This window comes from Alnus glutinosa, chromosome 2, assembly GCF_958979055.1.
Source record: "Alnus glutinosa chromosome 2, dhAlnGlut1.1, whole genome shotgun sequence".
NCBI classification, from domain to species: Eukaryota; Viridiplantae; Streptophyta; class Magnoliopsida; order Fagales; family Betulaceae; genus Alnus; species Alnus glutinosa.
The window spans coordinates 85,134-106,826 of record NC_084887.1 but is presented as its reverse complement, the minus strand read 5'-3'; the positions used below and the strand labels follow the sequence as shown (position 1 = coordinate 106,826).

At 36.0% G+C, this 21,693-nt stretch overlaps 1 protein-coding gene across 1 annotated transcript; it reads right to left on the bottom strand.

Moving 5' to 3' along the window:
* Positions 1-5,162: 5,162 nt before the first annotated feature.
* Positions 5,163-20,327, bottom strand: LOC133860631 (heat shock 70 kDa protein 17). The gene is made up of 15 exons (XM_062296201.1): positions 20,189-20,327; positions 19,160-19,939; positions 18,184-18,416; positions 15,803-15,962; positions 14,533-14,778; positions 14,279-14,412; positions 13,820-14,159; positions 13,490-13,651; positions 13,107-13,181; positions 12,928-13,028; positions 12,719-12,788; positions 7,079-7,135; positions 6,898-6,959; positions 5,840-5,912; positions 5,163-5,751 (listed from the first exon to the last, which is right to left on the bottom strand). Exons 2-15 carry the CDS (start codon positions 19,919-19,921, stop codon positions 5,545-5,547), a joined length of 2,682 nt encoding a protein of 893 aa, XP_062152185.1. The 5' UTR covers positions 19,922-19,939; positions 20,189-20,327; the 3' UTR covers positions 5,163-5,544.
* Positions 20,328-21,693: the final 1,366 nt, after the last annotated feature.

Below are 21,693 nucleotides of genomic sequence, written 5' to 3'. Positions count from 1 at the left end.
TAATGAAAGCAATACGCTAGTCTTGTGTAATGGTAGGATTCTGAAGAGCCAGAGTAACAGTGAGAGAGTCCCCTTCTAAGATAAAAGAAGAAATATTCAGGGAGGTAGCTAACTAAATTGCTAATAGAGCCGCACAAGCTTCACCAAAGAGAGTTGAGCATGGAGAACTGATAATAGAACTACAAGAGATAACTGATTCAAAGAAGCTTTTGATGACCGCTGCTTGGGCGGAAAAAGGACAGATAGCTGTATTATAGTTGACCTTGTAGAAAGGGGAGCATGGTTTCTACCAAACCTCAGGATTTTGAATCAGAGAAGAAGACCAAGCAGAGTAATGTTTCAAGACAAGATTGTTAATAGTTGCTGAAATTGCAAGGGCATTTGGTACAAGTTTATCATGATGAGCCTTGTTCCTAGAAAAACAAAGTTGATCACAAGCCACCGTAGCAAATACTTGAAACATATGAGTAGTTGTGTGGGGAATACCAATAGTAGCTGGGTTGAGAATAATAAGTAACCAATCTATAATATCATTAATAGGCAAAGCAAGACTATCCAAGGGCCAAAAAGGTTGGCGTCAAACCACACGAGCTATAGGGCAAGAGAAAAAGCGATGATGAATGGAATCAATAGGAAAAGAACAAAGAGAACAAGAGGTATCCTGGGGAGAGGAATCGATAGTTTGAGAAATACGAAATTTGGTAGGAATAATATTCCAAACCATTTTCCATAAAAATAACTTTAAGCGATGATTGAGATTTAATTTCCATAAAGCTTTCCAATGGGATTTGGAGAGAGGGGAGGGGGTGACGGGGATGGAAGAGGCGATTAGGTGGTGGGTAGATTTAGTAGAGAAAGCGTCATTGGTAGAGGGGGTCCAAAGAACCGAATCATGAAGTGGGAAAAGAACAATTTTCAAAATTTCAATGACAGTGGATGGGTGAAAAAGAAAAAAACAAAAGTGTGGAATTCCAAGAGGAGGTGGAGGGAATGAGAAGGTCAGAGATAGCCAAAGGATAAGAAGAAGTAAAATATGGTAAGTGGGGAGTAGGGATAAAATGTAAAAGGGTAGGAATCCAGGGAGAAGTCCAAATGGATAAACTTGAAAATTTGCATGGTAAAAAACAAACATCTTTAATACCATTCCAAATCCAAGATTTAGAAGAAAGAGGTGAAGATAAGAGGTCACCATATTTGATGTATTTGCTCCGGAAGAGAGAGACCTAGGAGCTGGTGTGATTAGTGAGAAGATTCCAACCAAGCTTTGAAATGAGAGAGAAGTTAACATCTTTCATGAGACAAAATCACAAACCACCTTGATCTTTTGGCAGACATAAAGAACTCCAAGATTTAAGTGAAAGGTTATGAGACTTATCTTTTGGGAAACCCCACCAAAAATTCTTGAAAGCTTTATCCAAGTTGTGACAGAAACCATCAGGGAGAAGAAAAGAACTCATAGCATAAGAAGGAATGGCAGAAGCAACGACCTTGACCAAAATTGTTCTACTAGCTTGAGACAAAGTTTTTGAGTGCCATCCTTCAATTTTTCCTTGAACCTTTTCCAGTATATCAGAGAAAGCTGCAGATTTGGACTTACCAATAAGAGGGAGACCCAAATATTTAGCAGAAGCTGGAGTACGGTCATATGGGAGAATAGATTGTATAGCGGAAATAGTGGCAGGAGCAGTGTTTTTGAGTCTTAAGTGGTGCTTATAGGACCCAACAAGGTCCACGGGGTCAATATGCTAGGATTTTGACGGCCTAGGATTTTCCGTATCTGGGTTCTTTAGCTTCACCTCAGCTTCTTCATCTTCGTCTGCATCTTCATCATCCTCTTCTTCTTGTTCTAATCCTTCATTGAGCAGATCTAATGTTACAGCTGAGACAAAGAGAAGTTATGATTCTGTCGCTGTTGTTAATGGTGCCTGGATACGCTTTTTGTTTTTAGCCCATGGTTGTTTGGGCTCTTGGTATCTTTTGTGCCGAGAACCTACGGTTGGGATTCTAGGCTTGCGCCAAAAACCAGTTTACAACTGCTCGTCACATGCTCTGTTCGCCCGTTACACGCAACCAAAATAGAGGTATGGACTTGCAACTTCTTTAATGTGGGTGTTTGTGGTGTATTATTGTATATAATATGAGCGTTTGTTGGTTGTTGGGACAGTCTTTGAATCTCGAATACTTGTAAGTTCTAACGTGGTTTGACTCTCACCCTAAGGAGTCAGTTATTAAAAAACTGCGTTATTTCCTTCAGTAGAGTGTTTCTGTATCCAATATCCATCACAGTTGAGAAAAGGCGATAAACCCAACTTCTGCTAATATAAAATAAAACAAGAAGGAAAATAAAAATCTCATAGCTCGCCAAAATCTCAGTCATCACTCTCGCCATTTTCTTAGTGAGATGTGGCGAAAGTGAAGGTGGTGATTTTATAGTCAACAGCGGCACCAGAAGCAGCAGAACTAAAATAAAACAGGGAGTGATGGTAGCGAAGCTGATGCCCAGCAAAACCCAAGAGAGCATATACATGATCACTTCAAGGAGTTGGAGATTGTGTTCAGGGGCTGGCTGGCCAAGCATTCTCTGCCGATGGAGGCCGCCACCAGCGACGCCCAGGGTGCTGCCATAGGCTTGGCGCCTTCGTGGGCACTCTCACAGACTTGTGTATCGAAGGTTGTGAACTTCCAAAACAGACGGCGTCAATGGAACAAAACAAAACACTTTTTTTTTTTTTTTTTAAAAAAAAAAAAAAAAAAAAAAATTGGGCTGAGCCCAAATATATATATATAACCAATTAAGCACGACTCTGAAATAACATTTGTTAGCTCTACACGGCATTTTATGGCTTAAAAATACTAAATAAAATCTCAACTGTCTATTTTTTCAACAGGAAATGTGTTGTAGATTTCTAAAGCACCTAAGCTGGATTTTTATTAGGAATAATGTCTCCAACCCTAGACGCCACGCTGTACGCCCATAGAACATTGTTATATAACATTTTTAGAGAAATGATTCATTTCCTTCTTTCTTCCATCATTTTACTTTTCAAAATCACCATTAAATTTGTAGGCAATGTATATCTCACACAAAACTACGTTGATTAAATTGTGATTTTGAAAAGTGAAAGGATGAGAGAAGGGACCAGGGGATCAAGGGCGAACCTATTCCTCTGGCTCCCCCCCAAGTCTTAATTTTTTTTCAAAAAAAATAATATTAATAAAAAATTAAAATTTTACCCTTTTTTTTTTTTTTTTTTTTCCTTCAATTTGGCCCTCCCAATTTGTCAATGCTGGGTCCGCCATTACAGGGGATGATGTATAGCACATCTCAACATCCTTAACCATTTGACTGCGGGTGGACCAGTGGCCCAGAGATGGCAAGTCTTATGGCCTGTAATTTTTGTCATTTTTCTAGCCGGTATTACTATATAGAAGTTTGTCAAACAAATCAGTTGTAATGAGAATAAAACCCCACTGATTTCGTAAAAGAATGAATGTAATGATTCTTACAGTGATGTGATGAATCAATGGTGAAATGGTGGAGAAAGGTGTTGAATGAAGGATAAAACGGTGTAGTGTAGTAGGGTGCGTGTGTATGGAAGAGAAGCAGACAGTAGAAGCTAGAAGATTCACGAGAAGAAAAATGCTACACTCATTTCCCACTTTCATACTTTCTAACGTGACTTTTAAAATCACCATTCGATTTAAGATGGATCACTATTGAATTTGAGAAATAATTCTCCAACATCTTTCATACCCCTCATCCTATGTAGTATCATTTTTTTTTTTTTTTTTTTTTTTTTTTTTTTTTTTAAACCCAAAATGCGTTGGGGGAGAAATGATTCTCCAAACTTTTGGGTGGCTTGAGGTTGATGGCTTATGATGTTGGCAACGATGAATAAGTTTATTGACAATGGCATCGTGCAAATAATTTTTTTTTTTTCTTCCAATTTTTGTCAATAAACTGATTCACCATTGCCAACATCATAAATCATCAACCTCAAGCCACCCACAATTTTCCTTTCATCAATCTAATCGGCCAACATCCAGAAAATTAAACAATATAAATAATCAACCAAAAAAAAAAAACCACCCCAATCGGCTAACATCCAGAAAATTAAACAACATAAATAATCAACCAAAAAAAAAAAAAAAAAACCCCAGTCGGCCAACATCCATAAAATTAAACAGCACAAATAATAAACCAAAAAATAAAAAATAAAATCGGCTATATATACATAAAAATCCAGCATAAATCAATCAAAAACTAAAAAAAATAAAAAATAAACTGCATAAATAATCAAGAAATGAAAATTACAACTGATGGTTAACTGTGGCAGTGGGTGGAGAACGTCGGTGGAGAGAGAGAGAGAGAGAGAGAGACGTTGGCGGGGGTGGGGGGGGTGACTTAATTTTCCTCCCAACGAGTTTTGGGTTTTTATTTTTTTAAAAAAATAAAAATAAAAAATAAAAAATTGAAAAAAGGATGCCACCTAGGATGAGGTGTGGGAGAAATGTATGAAAGATGTTGGAGAATCATTTCTTATTGAATTTTGATTCAATTGTGATTTTATAAGCCACATCAGAGAATGAGAATATGAAAGTAGGAGTATGTGTAACATTTATTTTCACGAGAAATGAAAGAAGATCGTAGGGTTGTGTGAGAGATATTTATGTATATGTAGTCCTCAAGTATATGATTTAGGTGTGTTAATGAGAATATCACATATAAGATCTAAACCATAATACCATGTGACTTGTAAACTTGAGTTCATAGCAAGTGATATTAGACATTCCATCTGATAAGACTTACACATCAATCATAATGCTGATTGATATGTTAGTGTAATTCAAGTACACTAAACTAGACTATGTAAGTATTCTTTAAACTATGATTGATCGAATAATTTAAACTCACGACTACTTATATCATTAACTCTTAATTCTAAGAAAAACATGAACTCAAATATGAAGTATAAGTCATTTTAATATATTTAAGAGTAAAATCTTATATGGTCCAAATTTCATGTATTGGATAATCACATGCACCTAGCATTGTAGTAACAAGGATGAAATTCATAATCAAATAAATATTTTTTCATTAGTTATTGCCATGACATTCTACACGATCATCTTACATGCCACATATACCACTAACGTGTCACTTAATTGAAAGTTTTTATATTTCAAGAATGAAGTTCGAATATATGTCAAATTCCCTTTCAAATAAACAGACATAATCTCTCAAATCCCTTTCAAAAATCTCCAACAAGGGCTAGTGAATAAGGATACACTCCACTTAGTTACGGTGGAATAACAAGATCGCGTTATAATTAACAAAAGGATTTTCCAACTATTCTTCAAACTCTGTAAAAAAAAATTCTCGAAGTTATGATAACCACCCCTCCTAAAAAATAGGCTCAGCTCTGTATTCTTCTGTGGTACAAAAATTTGCAGCATCTGCACTATCTTCTAGCGCTAATTCATATATTTCCAATTATGAAGGTAGATTCCCCAAAATAAGACATTAATTACATCCTTCATCAATCATAATTCATCGTGAACCTTGGGCTCTGGGTCAATATTTTCATTCGATGAGCCATCGGGGTCTATGGTTGATTGGCCACTTTGGTTTAAATTATCCTCAAAAGTCGAGTTGGGATTAGTCGCATTCTCCCCACCGCTCTCAGTTTCATTCTTTATAGGCTTCTCAATTTTAGGCTTTGGCTTGGGAATTCTATTAATGCTAGTAACCTGAAAAAATATCAACTAATTATGGAAGACGGTACGACCAAAATATAGAAACATGTTGTACGCTATAGAAAGGGAATTAGAGTACTACCTTGTCTTGCAGATTGAAAAACTTCGTATATACTTCTTCAGACGTGAATACCGGAGCACTGAAACCAGAGGTCCTTTGGGAGAAAAAGAAAAAGAAAAACCAGCTGAGTATATAGAGAAGCTTATAAGTGGCAGGCTGAACATCAGCAATCAGGGAAAAATCATATTCGAACTTGTCAAACAAGGGCTTGGCTCCTTCCATTATCAAAGAAAGTTAGTTCAATATACTGTAGATGTTAGTACCAAGAGCTTTGCAAAATGCTAGTTCAAGGAAATAGATTAATCGTTTAATTCTCATGTTTAGCCAGCAGTTGTTTTGACGTAAAACATTTTCTAACAAAATATTTTTTGCTAAAAACATTTTCAATGAAATTATGATTAACACTTTTGAAAATTATCTTGAAAACATTTTCTGACGTTTATTTCACACTGAATATCATTTATATTTGTATATAACCTCATAAAATTAACACTTTTATTCGCAATCAAATATAATAAAAACTAAAAGATCAATTTAATAACTGAATAAGTTGATTTATTTTCATAAAGAAAACAATAAAAATTGAAACATTTGGTAGCTTGCTTATATGTGTGTGTCAGACACATCTAAACATATATACATGCATGTATATAAATATACGAGATATAAAGGACTTCTAGAAAATATATCCTTTAAGAAAAAACGAGCTTTCTGAATTTATTTTTTTATGAGAATACGAGTATGTAGAAGTGTTAAATGCCTCATTTTCCATTGATTTCAAAGATTAATTCTGTTTACTAATTTTTCCGTCCGCAGTAAATACTAAAAAATACAAAAAACATTTTTGAAAAAAGTTTTTAGTCGAAACAAATGGAGCCCTATATTTCTACAAATTGTCCAATGACTGCAAATGATGCTGCAGTATCAAAAAAATATCATATAGAATCTCGTTTTGATCCATTTGCATGACTCCTTTTTGTACATGAATGCATGGAGCGATTGCCATAAGCAAAAAAGTTACACAAAGAAAGTTAAAAGAAATAAAAATAACACAAAGAACAAGAACATAAACAACTTACCTCTTCTGCTCAGACTCTTTTTCATCCAACCAAATCCTGAATGTGTCGGCATCACTCAAAACCTGAATTTACCAACATATCAACTCCCATACCAAAGCAAGACAGGACAACAACTTGAAGTCATCCCAAAAATTGAAACGGATTCATAAAGACAATGCAATTGAGTAAAATGATTGAACACCTCATCTATTTTATCTTTAGGAAGCCAAGATTTGTTTGTCTTCCAGCCATGTACTATCTGCAGATGCTCACGAAAGAAAATCATCAATGAGCAGGTCACATTACCTCACAGCTAATAAAAGCACAATAGGAAATAGAGAAGTTGGAGAAGAAAGATTCATGGCCATTCCATTTTAAAATGGCAATCATTTTTGGGTCTTTAATCTAAAAGACATACATTTTTGTTAAAGTATTGATTAAGTGATTAAATTTACCTCTTCCTGTCAGCTTAAACTTTTAAGACAAATGGTAGTTTAACATGGTATCAGAGCCAAAGGTCTTGAGTTCGAACATTGATTCTGTCATTTACCTCCCATTTCAATTAAATATTTCACATATTGGGCCTCACCTATTAAAAGGAAGTCCAAGCCCACACGTGAGGGAGAGTGTTAAAGTATTGATTAAGTGATTAAATTTACCTCTTCCTATTAGCTTAAGCTTTTAGGACAAATGGTAGTTTAACAATTTTGACGGAAGAAAGAGCAAAAAAAAATTATATGCAAGCCAATAAAGCAAATGTACTTTCATAAGAGCATTCTCACACGCCCCTACCCCCAAAAACTTTCTTCACTTCACTCAAAAATAAAACAAGAAAGACAATTATTACCTGTATAAGATGGTCACCTTTTTTATTTTTACTTATCAAAAAAGGAACATCGTCAACTTTTGTGAAAATATTTTTGCAATTAAAGAAAAGAAAAACATATCATGTCAAACGACCCTCTCACTCCACTCTCCCACTCATTCTGAGGTTTTTGTCTCAACTTGTACGTTAAATGGCCAAGTTCTCAAACAAATTTGGACTTTTCAAAATTTTCGAAAATTGGAACAATTCAAGATTATTAAGTTAAAATCCAAGGCAATTTTTTTTTGTGGACTAGAATTTTGTTTCTTTCTTCATTCGTCATTTTATGAGCATAAATGGTACTCCACTCACTTCTATAGGTGCCCGTGTAACCTAGTACAGTGGTAAAAACTCATCTGCTGTAAGCACTAACAAGCACCATTATCTACCTCTTTTTTTTTTTTAATGAATGAGTAACTTTCATTTTCAACAACGTATCTTACAAAAAAACCTTAGCAAAGCTAAAGCAAAAGACAACCCACCTAAAGAATTCAAGAAGAGTATAGAAAGAACATACGCAACAAAATCAAACTAAAATCACATCTAAACCCCAAATCCTGCAAAGGATAACATTTCCTTTAGTGGCCTTAAACTTACCTTTAGAGAGAATCCTAGTTCTAACCTTCCATACAATTTGTTTGAGCAATTGTTCTTCAGTTTCGGGATGATTAACATAACAGATAGCATTACGGGTTCTCAAAAGGTTGTAAACAACATAACCAAACACCAACTGATAAAGATAAGCTTTCAACTTAGCACCTTTCCAACTTTGCATCCCCAAATCAACAATATCATCCCAAATTGAGGGGGGGATTCAAGACATTACAAAGGCCCATAGCATGCTTCCAAACTCGACTACTAAACCCACAAAAAAAAAAATGACCCGTCCTCAATGCCATACCGACAAAATACACACTTCACCTCACCCTTATATCCCCAAGTTAAAAGCTTTCTACCGGTGGCCAAAACATCCCTCATCACCAACCAAGTCACAAAAGCTTGTTTTGGGATGAAGAGAGAAAGCCAAACTAAATCCCACCACTCCGCTTGGTTGTGTTTAATACAGATTGCATTCCAAGTATCCGAGCAACCTTGTAGACATCATAATCCACTACTTTAGAGTCTCTCTTCAGTTAAGGGTAAAGGTACATGATCACCATTTTTAACTGAAGAATATTTAGCTAAGAAAATCTTTCAAACAGGGAAATCAGATCTAGAACTAACGTCATCGAAGGAATATTTTACACATCAATTATTCCTTTCAGACCATACATGCATCCACCAAAACACATTTTTCCTGGAGTGTCAGTGACATATCAAGCTGCACCTATGGATTTTTTCATAAAAGCATTATCAGCATATACCAAGGTAAAAATGGAATAAAAAAAAAAGGGTATTATCCAATACGGTCCCCCTGTCCCAAGTTTATTCAATAAAGTACTGTTATGTCAAGATTTATATAGCCAATTGATTAACCTAGTGCAAAAGATTTTATAGGATGTCTTAAAACTTAATACTGTGACTTGGTAACAGCAACTATAGTGAACGTGATATAAAAAGAAGGTTAAGTGAAATGTTTTTTAAATAAATGGTATCAACACCAAAGGAATCTAATTTATAGTAAAAAATATTGACATTTAAATTATAATCTATAAGTAGAGTCATTCTTTCATGCCAATCAGCCAACCATCATATGCTTTTTTTACACAGGATGATCAACTGTTCCTGTTTCTCAAGAGGGTCACTTTGGTTCCAAATATACATTTTTTTTAATAAGCAATTGAAATACATTAAAAGCGTAAGGCGTCTTCAGGTACAAATGAAGTATATAAAAGAAAACATTTAGCTAGGAGCAAAAGAACAAGAAATGATAACTAATCGGCAAAGCAGAAACTAAAGCAGATGCCTAAAGATACAGAGTATTGAAGAATAAAGACTAAATCTCCTCCAAAGTCATTTCATGGTCTTTAAAACTTCCGTCATTCATTTTCCTTCAAAGACACCACAAAAGGCATGAAGACACCATTTAACACACATCCACATTCTGAGTGCTACTTGTAGTCCACCAACAAGCAAACAAGTCGACTACTCGTCTAGGCATAACCTAAGACATCCCAAATTGACCGAAGAAAACATTCCAAATGCCACAAGCAATCTCACAATTGAGGAGAAGATGGTCCATGGACTCCCCATTCCTTTTACACATGCAGCACCTATCGACATTTGACTACAATGACGTGCCACTTCCTGAGATTATCCATGGTAAGGATCTTCCCTAGGGCTGTTGACCAAGCAAAAAAGGTCGCCTTCAATGGAACTTTAATCCGTCAAACACTCTTCCATGGAAAACAAAAGCCATCATTACAACCCATGGCACTATATAAGGATTTAACAACAAACAACCCTGTTTAGGAGGGGACCCACCACAACTTATCTTCACCTTCCCGACTCACTCTTATGAAACACAACACCTTGAGCAGCGAGGCAAAAATATCCACCTTCTAATCATGAGCCTCTGTATTAAAGCTCACATTCCACTGAATGAAACTATTAGAAAGCTCCAAGAGAGTCGTAACAGAAGTATCATTTGAGTAAGCAATACCATGTAAATCTAGAAAGGCTTTTTTCAAGGCCTTATCCAACACCATAGGTCATACTAAAATCTAACCTTGGAGCTATCTCCTACCTCTCAAATCTAGTATGATTTGAAAACTTCCCCTTACCCCTCCTGATATTCTTCCATAACCCCAACCCATACGCCCCAAGATTCTCATTAGAACACCAGCCACCCCATGAACTTCCAAATGTAGAGTCTACCACCACTCTCCACCAAGCCTCTTTCTCAAGCCCATAGCGCCAAAGCCATTTTCTTAAAGAGAGCACGATTGAACATTAGCAAGTTCCGAATCTCTAACCCTCCTTTAGAGATTGGCGAACAAACCTTAGCCTAGCTTACCAGATAATATTTGAACTCTTTGCCTAGCCCACCCCATAAGAAATTACATTGAAGCTTCTCGATACGGTAAGCTACACACCCGTAGGGAGAGGAAAGAGCAACATGAAGAATGTTTGTAAACTGGAAAGTTTGCTCTTGATGAGGGTAACTTGGTAGGCCTAGATACTTCAAAGGCAGAGAAAAAACCCCACAACCCAAAATACTAACGAACTCCTCCACATTATCAACATTTCCCACATGAGCCAATTCCGATGTTACGTATCTAGGGTTATGGGTAAGGGCATTCATGGAATTATATATTATGCCTCATTGACTAAATAAAAGATATTTAGGGAATTCTTGCTTATGAGCAAGAATCCCTGATTTAAGGGAATTATATCCCATTATATTAGGTTTTCTATTAGGAAGGAAATAAGGAAATTATTTATCCCATTAGGTTTAGTAATGTTTATTTAGGGTTTTGTAATATTTATTTATTTATCGTTTCCGTATTTTCAGCTTTGTAACCCTATAAATAGGGTATTGAAGAATGAAATAATATCAAGAAGAAAATTATTAGACAACTCTTGTAGTTGCTTGGGAGTTTTTTAGGGTTCCTCGAATAATCCTAACATTAGGAGGCCCAATATACCTCGAATTATCCTACTCAAATCTATCCAATTTATCATTGTTCATCCCTTGTTATGGAGGTCCGTAACATCTTGATATCAAAGCAATATCTCCAATAGGAAAATAAGGGGTTTGTCTCCCTTTAGAATTAATATTTATTATTTAGGGTTTGTAATATTTATTTAATTATCGTCCCGTAATTCCAGCTTTGTAACCCTATTAATAGGGGTATTGAAGGATGAAATGGAATCAAGAAGAAAAATTGAATTCAACTCTAGTAGTTGCTATGGGAGTTTTTTAGGGTTTCTCGAATAATCCTAACATTAGGAGGCCCAGTGTACCTCGAATATCCTACTATCACACGCACCCCCATCTAAATCACCATTGTCCATTCCCCGTTACGAAGGTCCGTAACATCCGACTTAGCCAAGTTTATCTTCAAGCTCAAAATGCAAAACATAAGAATAAACACGACAAATGGCGTAGATGATTTGGGTCAGCCCCAAAGAAAATCAAAGTATGATAAGAAAACATAAGGTGACATATATCAATCCCACCAACATTCCTTGTCCCCATTGAGAAACCAGACAACAAGATCCCACTCATTGCAACATAAATCATCCTACCCAATGCCTCCATCACAATGACAAATAGCAAAGTAGCCAGAGGGTCCTCTTGTCTTGGGACACGAGCTACTAAAAAAACATGTGGGAGTGCCGTTATCCAAGAGCACCATTTCCCCCCAAAACCGCACCTCCTCAGCACGTACAACAGAAAATCCTAGTTAACATGATCATAAGCTTTTTCTAAATCCATTTTGCAAATAACACCCTGTTCACCGCCGGATCTTATTCTACTATCAAGGCATTCATTGGCAATATCTAGGATCTGCCTACCTCGGATGAATGCAACTTCATATCTTGTGTAGTTCCACTTGAATGGTTTCCTAGCACTTCATACAACTCCATTTGGTTTAATTGTTTAACACAAATATTTGCTTCCTGCCAAACACAAAGTAAATTATCTAACTATATATCTTCGCTGGCCGCCTCCTCATTCTGAACTGTTTATCAAACATCACCTATGCAGCTCATGCACCATGCTGGTCTCCTGCTAAACTATCTTACGTACCTAAAGTCAAGAGATTGATCTAGTGGTTCCTCGAACTCGTGATTTTTCATTGTGGAGTCGAGAGTTAAACTCTTCCTACTAGCATTCAGTAGGTTCTTTGGCAACCCAGGGTTTATCCAAGTAGTTGGCTTGTGTGAGCGGGACCAAGATAACAAACATGCCCGAGGATAAGTCAGTGATGAAAATGTTTTGGACGCCTCATTAGAAAAAAAAAAAAAAAAAAAAAAAAAAAAAAAAAAGGGGGGGGGAAAGAAGAAGAAGAAAAGAAAAGAAAAAGGTACCTGTTGAAGCTCAATAAGATATCTTCGAGCATGTTCAGTTGCTGCTGGCCGTGCAGTAAGCTCTTTCAGTCTACACCAAAAGTTCATCAGTTCAAGCATCACATCAAGCTTTCTCTAAATTTGTTATTAGTAGCAGACACTCTCAAACTGAGTTCAACTCGGGAATGCCTTAATTTCAACTACAATCTATTATAAGACATGTCACATACCTAAAGAACATGGGGCCACTGGCATCTTTTAACATATCTAGGCGCTCCTGAAACTCTGTAGCAGTAGCATCTTCACCGTCGGTATACAACCAATCTTGCACCTGAGGCAACACAAGTTGTTCAAGTCAAAAAAACCAACTGCGAGCTATATGACTACAAGCATTATAATAAAAGCTAACCTCATCAAGCTTTTCATTAAAAGATTGGCGTTCCTCATTAGTAGAAACTTGTTCCAACTCTTCAGATGATTGAAGCTGGTACAAATAAAAAACTCTCATCAATTGGGGACATGCAAAAGGTAAGCATAACATCATATAAAAATGGTTTAAGCCTCTCTTACATCTCCAGTAAAGGCATAGCTAAGAAATGTTTACTTTTTTTGTATACTTAATTATCTTTAATAAATGAATTAAACAAAAGAGAATGGAACCCAAATAGAGTAAATATGGAGTCAATACAAGTAATATTTGATCTTTAAAAGTCATCACGAGGTATGCAAAAAACTAATATATTACTCTTACATGAATAAAACAATTAAATTTATAAAAGAAAAAATTTCAACCTTTTCTTTAGTGGCATAAATATATCCTTCCAAGTTATTTTTTAACTCCGCAGTTCTTCTTCGCTCTGCATCCTTTTTATCCAACGCTTCTATTTTACGTTTAGCTTCAGAAAGATATTCTTTTGAAAGAGACATTCCAGGTCCCATTGTCTTTTCAACAATCTGTAAATAATAAATTAGAGAAATCAAAAAGGAAGATGAGTAAAATGGAAACTGAATATCAGAATATTTTTGTTTTTAAAAAAAAAAAAAAAAAAAAAAAATCAGTCCTTGATTGAACCGTTAATAGAGTTACTAAGAAGACATTTTAAGACAATCACTTGTTTGTACCTTAAGTGGAATCCTAAACGTCCTCTTTTTCAGCTTCCTTTCTGTACCAAGATCAATGGTATTATGTTCTTCTACGTTAGAGCTTGATGTGTTACTAACCCCGCCATCCACATGCAAGTTGTCATTACTTTCTTCAGAAGCAGTTTTTGCATCAGCTTCAACTGATATGTTGGGGGAAGAAGTAGTTGAATTATCCAGGGTCAGATCCTTTTTAGGAACTTCTACCCATTCTGATATTTCAATAACAGCATCTGCCCGATCCAAAGAAAGAATTCCACTTCTACTGAGAGAGAAATGCAAATTTGTCTTGATGGGAGAGGACAAATTCCGGAACAAATACCTGAACAATATAGATACAACACAGACAAATCCAAATCAGAATGGAGAATAGGTTGCCACTGCTTCAAGCATCAAAGCAAAGGCATATCAACATAAGATTCAAGAATTTGCTAATCTTACTTCTCACTTGCATCTGTCAAACCAGACACATTGTACTGAGCAAACATGGGAGAGGTAACACCCGGTGGTAAAAGATCATTCTCATAAGCAAGTGAAACTTCAAAATCTTTGTTGTGGGTAATGGATCTGAAAATCTGTTATTAATAGCCAAGCCCAAACAAAGTAGCAAAGTTAGAGAGGGAGAGTGTTGTTGAACTATTTTTCTAATTTTTCCCATCTCTTACAGCATAAATTCGCATTGCCTTGTTATTTACCTTACTGGGAAGTTTCTTCATTCGTTGTACAAGTAGCTGCCTAGTGCTCTCATCTTTCATAAGATCAGGGCCGTCTAACTCAAAAACAAACCCATAGGAAGAACCATCAATCATTCCAAGCTTACGATTCAATTTGATGCCATCACTTAGATTCGCAGCATGCAGGGCTGCACCAAGAACTATAGCTTCATCAGCATCCAGATGTTTGTCCAGCTCTTTTCTCCCAATAAATTCCTGGAGCTTGGCCTGTTATTAAACAAACATAGATTTTCTTTTGTCAATTCATCCTTTGTCAACGAACGAAAGCTCGGATATAATTATTTCAAGAGCTAATATACATAACAGAGTCAAATATTTTGAAACATTAAGACATCAATATATAACAAATCATACTAGGGTCAGGTGACATTAAACTGATACCTAATATGCAGATTGGCATGGTAAACATTACCATGCACCTTCATCCTGACAATTTAAAACCTCATAACATGCATCATGGAACCCACAAACAATTGCATGCAATTGCAAGCACATTAACAAGTAGTTTTTTTTTTTTATAAACAAGTAGTTAAGACGTTTCTCTTGTATACTCCCTGTGTACCTGAGTTGCGGATTGTGCTTCTAATGATATTACGCTTACTTGTAAAAAAAAAGAAACTAGTTAAGTTTTATGATCACATAAATATCTAGTTGAATGCTTCTCTTGCAAAATATGTGCGTATGACAGATAGTGTAAGTTTCATTCGTCACTTTAAACGAACAAAAAAACCCCTACAAAGATTTGGTATCCTCTGCAGCACTTTTTACATTTATGCCACAAAGAATTACATCATCCTGTAAACGTAATAGTGTCAACTGTATACAAATCCTTCATATTAATTTTTTCTTTATTTTGTTTACAAGTACAAATCCTTCATATTAATCCCCAAGGAATCAATGAGAATTTTGACAGAGCATCAAAGGGTTGGTCATTGGTTTAATATAGTAACCCTAATAGTTCAGAAATGAATATGTCAATAAGACAAAATCCAATCGACACGGAAAAGTAAAAAATGGAGAATGAATCCTTAACACTAGCACAGGACAAGAGATAAATGTTTTAACTGAACAAGTGAAATCAATATAATTCTCTCATGGAATTAAGTTCAGAACTCCAACTTAAATTGAGCCTCCTATGCAACTACCCAAAAGCAATTATTGTTTCACTGCTTGAATATGAGATCAGATTCTGTGCCACGAGTAAATTTATCACGAAGAAGACAATACAAACCTGCAACTTTGGGACCCTAGTACCACCTCCTATCAACTCCACCGCATATATTTCATCCACCTTCAAACCAGAATTCTTGAGCACTTCTTTCAGAGGAACAAGAGCTTTCTCCCACAGATCTTCACAGAGCTCTTCAAACTTCTCACGAGATATGGTGCTCCTGGGGGAGGGGGAAAAGAAATCATATAAACTACTAATAGTTTATCAGTTTCATTACTTGGGGGCCAACTATCAGTATGCATGATCGTGTGATACAGGGAAAAAGATAGGTATGTCAACCATTTAACTTGAACTATTTTCTGAATACATAGATGGGAATATCAAGAAGCATATTGAAACTTATATCTACTACCTGCATAAGCAATTAAAGAATGACCAACAAGTGAAGCTAAAAATTATTTATCCAATGCAAAAGAGGCTTCAGGATGACATCTACAAATACATGCTGGCCACAGGGCTCAACCAGACAAGAAATGGAAGGATTGCCACACCATCAAGAAGAAATAGCTTATCAGTTTGACAGCGTCACAGCTTCTATGTTCAATAATAGCCACATATACACATGTATAAGCATACATATGAAAGTTATTAAGGTAACTCTTAGTTATACTAAGGGTCTGATTGGGTTTGTGATTTCAAAAAGTGCGATTTTAAAATCGTGATTTTAAAATGTATGATTTTAAAAAAATGATTTTAAAAAAGCAGTTAAGCGTTTGGCAAAATCGCAGTTTAACATTTAAAATCGCAAATTAGCCTTTAAAATTATTTGTTTTCAAAAAAGCATCATCTCACCTGCGATTTGAAAAAGCAGATTTTCTGCATTTTTAAATCGCAATTTTTAAAAACGCAGTTCCCAAACGATTTATGTTCTACGATTTGGTTTAAAATCACACTTATTGTCTACGAAATCGCAATTCCAAACGCACCCTAAACGAATAATAATTCCTAATTAAGTTCGCTATGTCAAATGGATGGAACAAAGAAGTGAGGTACCAATTCAGATGGATGATGACGCAAAAGAGTTTTCGGTTCAACCCCCTTTGAAACCCCACCTTCATCCATTTCTTTGACAACATACCATGAAATCAACTACCCATTTTCGTACTTCACTTGTTTTAGTAGAACGTCATATAATGCTAAATGTCATACTGCTGCTGCATTATTTCAAATCAAGTATTTCATCTTTTTATAAGTAATCAAGATTTCATTAAAAGCGTAAGGCGCCACAGTACACAGGAAATATACAAAAGAAGTCACCTAGCTAGTAGGAGCAAAAAGAACAAGAAAAGGGAATATAGGTGCTTATTTTAATAGGAGAGGCAATGGTCACAAAGAAATAAGCTCAGGTATCGTGGAAAAGAAAAGCAAGAGAGGTGAAGATTTGGTAAGTATGTCGAATAACAACTAGTATAGTAATTAAAAGAAAAGATGAAACATGAATTTAATTCTCATATGCAACAAATCATATAATTTTAGTGAAAAAATCTCTCTTTACTAAAAGAGAAAGCATTTAACTTTTTGAACTAAAGCAACCACTGCCACTAACCCATCCCAACATTGCCATTGACTTTTATAACACACCGGTCGGTACAAGAAATAAGTTATAAACTATAACACGAGGTAAAAGTTAATCTGGTTACGATGATTTTTTGCAGTCACAGTTTATAGACACAAAATAAAAACTTGACAATCAAAATATTTAGTTTATAGACACGAAATAAAAATTTGACCACCAAAATATTTTCCCAGTAAGTTCATAACATTTAAGCTTTGAAAAGAAAAATGTCTACAAAATTCTATTATATAGGTTATTTATTGGACAACCTATCACATTCTTCAGGAACCAAAATGCTGCAAATTCATGGAAAAGGTTATCAAAGCTTCATCCATAGCAAAAAAGAGGAGACATAGTGCATTTCAGGTAATTGAGGATTGAAGCCATTAAAATTTGTTATAACATACAGTCAATCAAAAATTAGTGGAACACTTTTAATAACTATGTTAGAATATTAAATTCAAAATTTTCTATCAGCTTACGCTTTTGAGACAACTAGTGATTTAACAAGTATTGCAAATGATTACCACTTACCAATAGCAACTCATTGAAAATAAAATAAAAAGTTCAAAGTCTCAATCATGAATCCAGAATTTTTGTGTAAATCGCTTGGGCAATTTCATTTGTTCGACTGAACTTTGGTTGATGAAAAGGGACCCATAAGATGCTGTATCATATGCTTAAGACAGGATTCACCAGGTCATCACAAAGCAAGCTCTCTTGACCGTATTGCAAAGTCAAATCACTTCTCTCCAGTAAATAGAACAAAAACATCATAATAAACTTTTTAACCTGGAGTGGACAATTTGCTTAAATATCCACCTACCTGAAGTCTCGATCATCATAGAGGGATTCAACTGATATTGGAGCCACTGTGTTTGCACTTAGAATTTCTTTTGTACGTTTAACCTGTTTCTTCAATTTAGCCATTGCCTTGGAAGACTTGCGCACATCAACCCCATTTCCAACTTGTTCATTGAACTCATCTGCAAAGTACTCCACCAACCGTAATTCCATACTCTGACCCCCAAGCTCTGGGTCCCATCTAACATCCTTGACCTGCACACAATGTATGACATTACAACAGGCTAAAAACACCAAGATATGCAAGTGTGTAAGCAATGACACAATAAGGAGTATAGAAAACAAAGACAGATGTTTTAGAATCAGAGTGTTAGAATCAAAGTGACTAGAAGCTACTAATATGAAGTCTAAGGAAGTAAAGAGTGGTTTCATTGACATCTATTGCATTTCAAAGCAAAGTAGCCAACATAATCTAAACCATCAAAATTGTCAAACTCCTGACCATCATATGTTCGCCTAAATAGAAAACTTAGAGCAATGACATACATTTCAAGACATAATTCAAAATAAATTGATTCTCATGGAACTACAATCTTAGATTACTTGTTTACATACCCTCAGTCTTGGGCCAAAACCATTATGTTGAAGAATAGTTTATGAAATCCAATGGTATTATACACTAACAACCCATAAAGAAGGCATTTCAAACTCACCAAATATATATGAATAAGACAAACGTAGCTTTGACTGATACTAGCAAATTTTCAACCCAATTTTCCATTTTGGGGAGTTTTCTCATAGGCAACACTTTCTCATTTGTCAAAAATGGTCATGTTTAGATGTAAAATATTTTCTCGGTGTAGTGCGCACCATTTTGTGGAATGAACCTAGATAACCAGCCAAGTATTCACAAGAAAATGCTCCAGTTTCAGACTTAACAATTGCAACACATATTTCCATCCTATTCCTACCGAAGTTTACATTGTACCAAAGCTCACCTGGAATTGGTTGACTGACACAGTCTTCCCATACTCTTTAGCACTATATGCCGAGTAATGCACAAGCGCAGCATAAGTACTGCTTGAACCCATATCATAGAGTATAACCTGCCTCGAGCCATTTGAGAAATCCTTATCAATGCCATACTGCAACGCTGCCCCCGAATGCTCATTTACCAATGAAAGCACATTAACCCCAGCCAAATGCGCCGCCTGAAGCAACCCTCTCCGCTCCGCTTGCCCAAAATACGGTGGCACTGTAATCACTGCGTCTTTCACCTGCACCTTCGAATGAACCTCCGCCAAATTTACCGCGTAACCCAAAATCATCGCTAGTAACTCCTCAACTGAATAAATGGAAGCGTCATCATTGGTTTTAAAACTGACAGCGCCTCTAGGATCTTCTATAATTGTGAACGGTAAGTACACTGAATCCAGAAAGTTCTTTGTGTAATTATAGGGCTTTCCAAGTATGTCGCGGATTTGAGAATAGACTTTATCGGGGTACCGAGCGACAAGCCCAGCCGCTTCTTCGCCGAGGAGGCGAGTACCGGACTGGAATGACACAAAGGCCGGGGATTTACGTTTCGACATCTCGTTGATCGCGATCGAGATTGGGCTCTGTCCAGGTTTTAGGTTCACGACCGCGACTTTTAGCCATTGGGAGCCCAGATCTATGCTCGAAACCGCAGATTGGGACCGTGGAAATACAACGGAAAGCACTGATAAGACTAGCACCAGCTTGAATAAGTTGGACGCCATTCTGGATTATACGGGCCTCTGAGTAGCAGAAAACAAAGAGTTTTGACAGTCAGTTTGGTTGCTGCGAGAGTAAAGCAAAAACAGCACTAATTTTCGGGATCTCGTGCTGTTTTTGTCAGAAAACTGGAAACCCTTGACTAAGCAAAACACAGCTCAACAAGTGAAATCGAGCATTAATTTTGTTTAACTTTAAAATAACAGTTGAGAAAATGAAAATAATTATGTATAAAAGAAATAAGAGATTGAGGCAGGGAGAGAGAGAGAGACCAGTAGGTTGCGGATCGCATTCTCCAGAACACAGAATGTGGCGTCTGGAACGGTTCCGGTTTGGTTGACGAGAAACGTACAGAAAGAGCTGAGGAAGATCGTTCTGGCCCTTCTGGGTCATTATGAGCAATTGTGGGGCTCCCTATATAAGGTTAGCTACTTGACAAAGCCTACGTGGAGAGTTGGGGGATGGACCTGACCAGTAAGATCGCGCCAGTTGTTTGAAGGTACACGTGGTGGGTTGTGAGACGAGTAATTGTGTTGTTGACACGGTTGCCTTAGATCCTTAGTATAGGAGGGTATCTTTGGGTGTGACATAATATTGTATTATATTTTAAGAAAAAATTAAATTTAGCTTTTCAAATTATTACTCTTTTTTTGGATGGCCCCCTAAATTATCAAAATTTACATTTTAGGCCTCAAATTACTAAAACTATTGAAAAAGACCAATTTTGACAAAATATTCCCATAATACCCCTTGTCACGTGTCATTTTTCAATTAAAAAATTAAAAAAAAAAAAACTAAAATTTTATTTCTTGTTTTTATTTTTTTAAAAAAAAAATATGAGTGTTTAGGGTGACGTTATTTTCAAATCGCGACCCAATCTTCTCGACACCCCTCCGGTCATCGTTCGTTTGCAACGTTGAGATGACCAAATTTATAGCTCGGCTTAGCAAGTTCCAATTTGCAATCATCAGCTCGCTGATCTCGTCCAAGCTAAAGCTCGCCTCAATCAGGAAAATATCCTCCACTTGGGAGAAAAGCTTGTAATCATTAAACTCTAGGTAACTATTGGCCAACGTTTTGAAAGCTAATAAATCATAGAGAGGAAAATGGATATGAATATCAACAAACAAGCTCACGGCCATTGATTTCTCGGTTAGAAACCGATCGAGATCTTCCACAACGATGATAGACTTGCTCGTCAATTGTAACAAAAAGAAAAAGAAAAAGAAAAATTCATATTACTAATGTCCGATGCAGAACGCAGTGTGAATCCCAATAGGAAGAAACCTTGAACATACAACTTTTATCATCAAATTTTTTGGGTCAAACGGAACAGAATTGGTACAACTCCCATGTTTCTAATATTTTAAGAGCAAGAGATATAAGTGTGAAATCTTTCCGGTACACAAAAATTTGAATTACAAACATTCGATGCAAAACGAGAGTGTGAGTCTCACTAGGAAGAAACGTTGAACATACAACTTTTATCATCAATTTTTTTGGGTCAAATAGAACAGAATCGGTATACCACCGGTGTTTCTAATATTTTAAGAGCAAGAGATGAGTTTAAAATCTTTCTAGTACACAAAAATTCGAATTACTAACATCTGATGCAGAACGCTACTGTGAGTCCCAATAAAAAGAAACCTTGAACAAACAATTTTTATCATCAATTTTTTTTGGGTCAAACGGAGCAGAATCGGTATACCCCTGTGTTTCTAAAATTTTAAGAGCGTGAGATATGAGTTTGAAATTTTTCCAGTACATAAAAATTCGA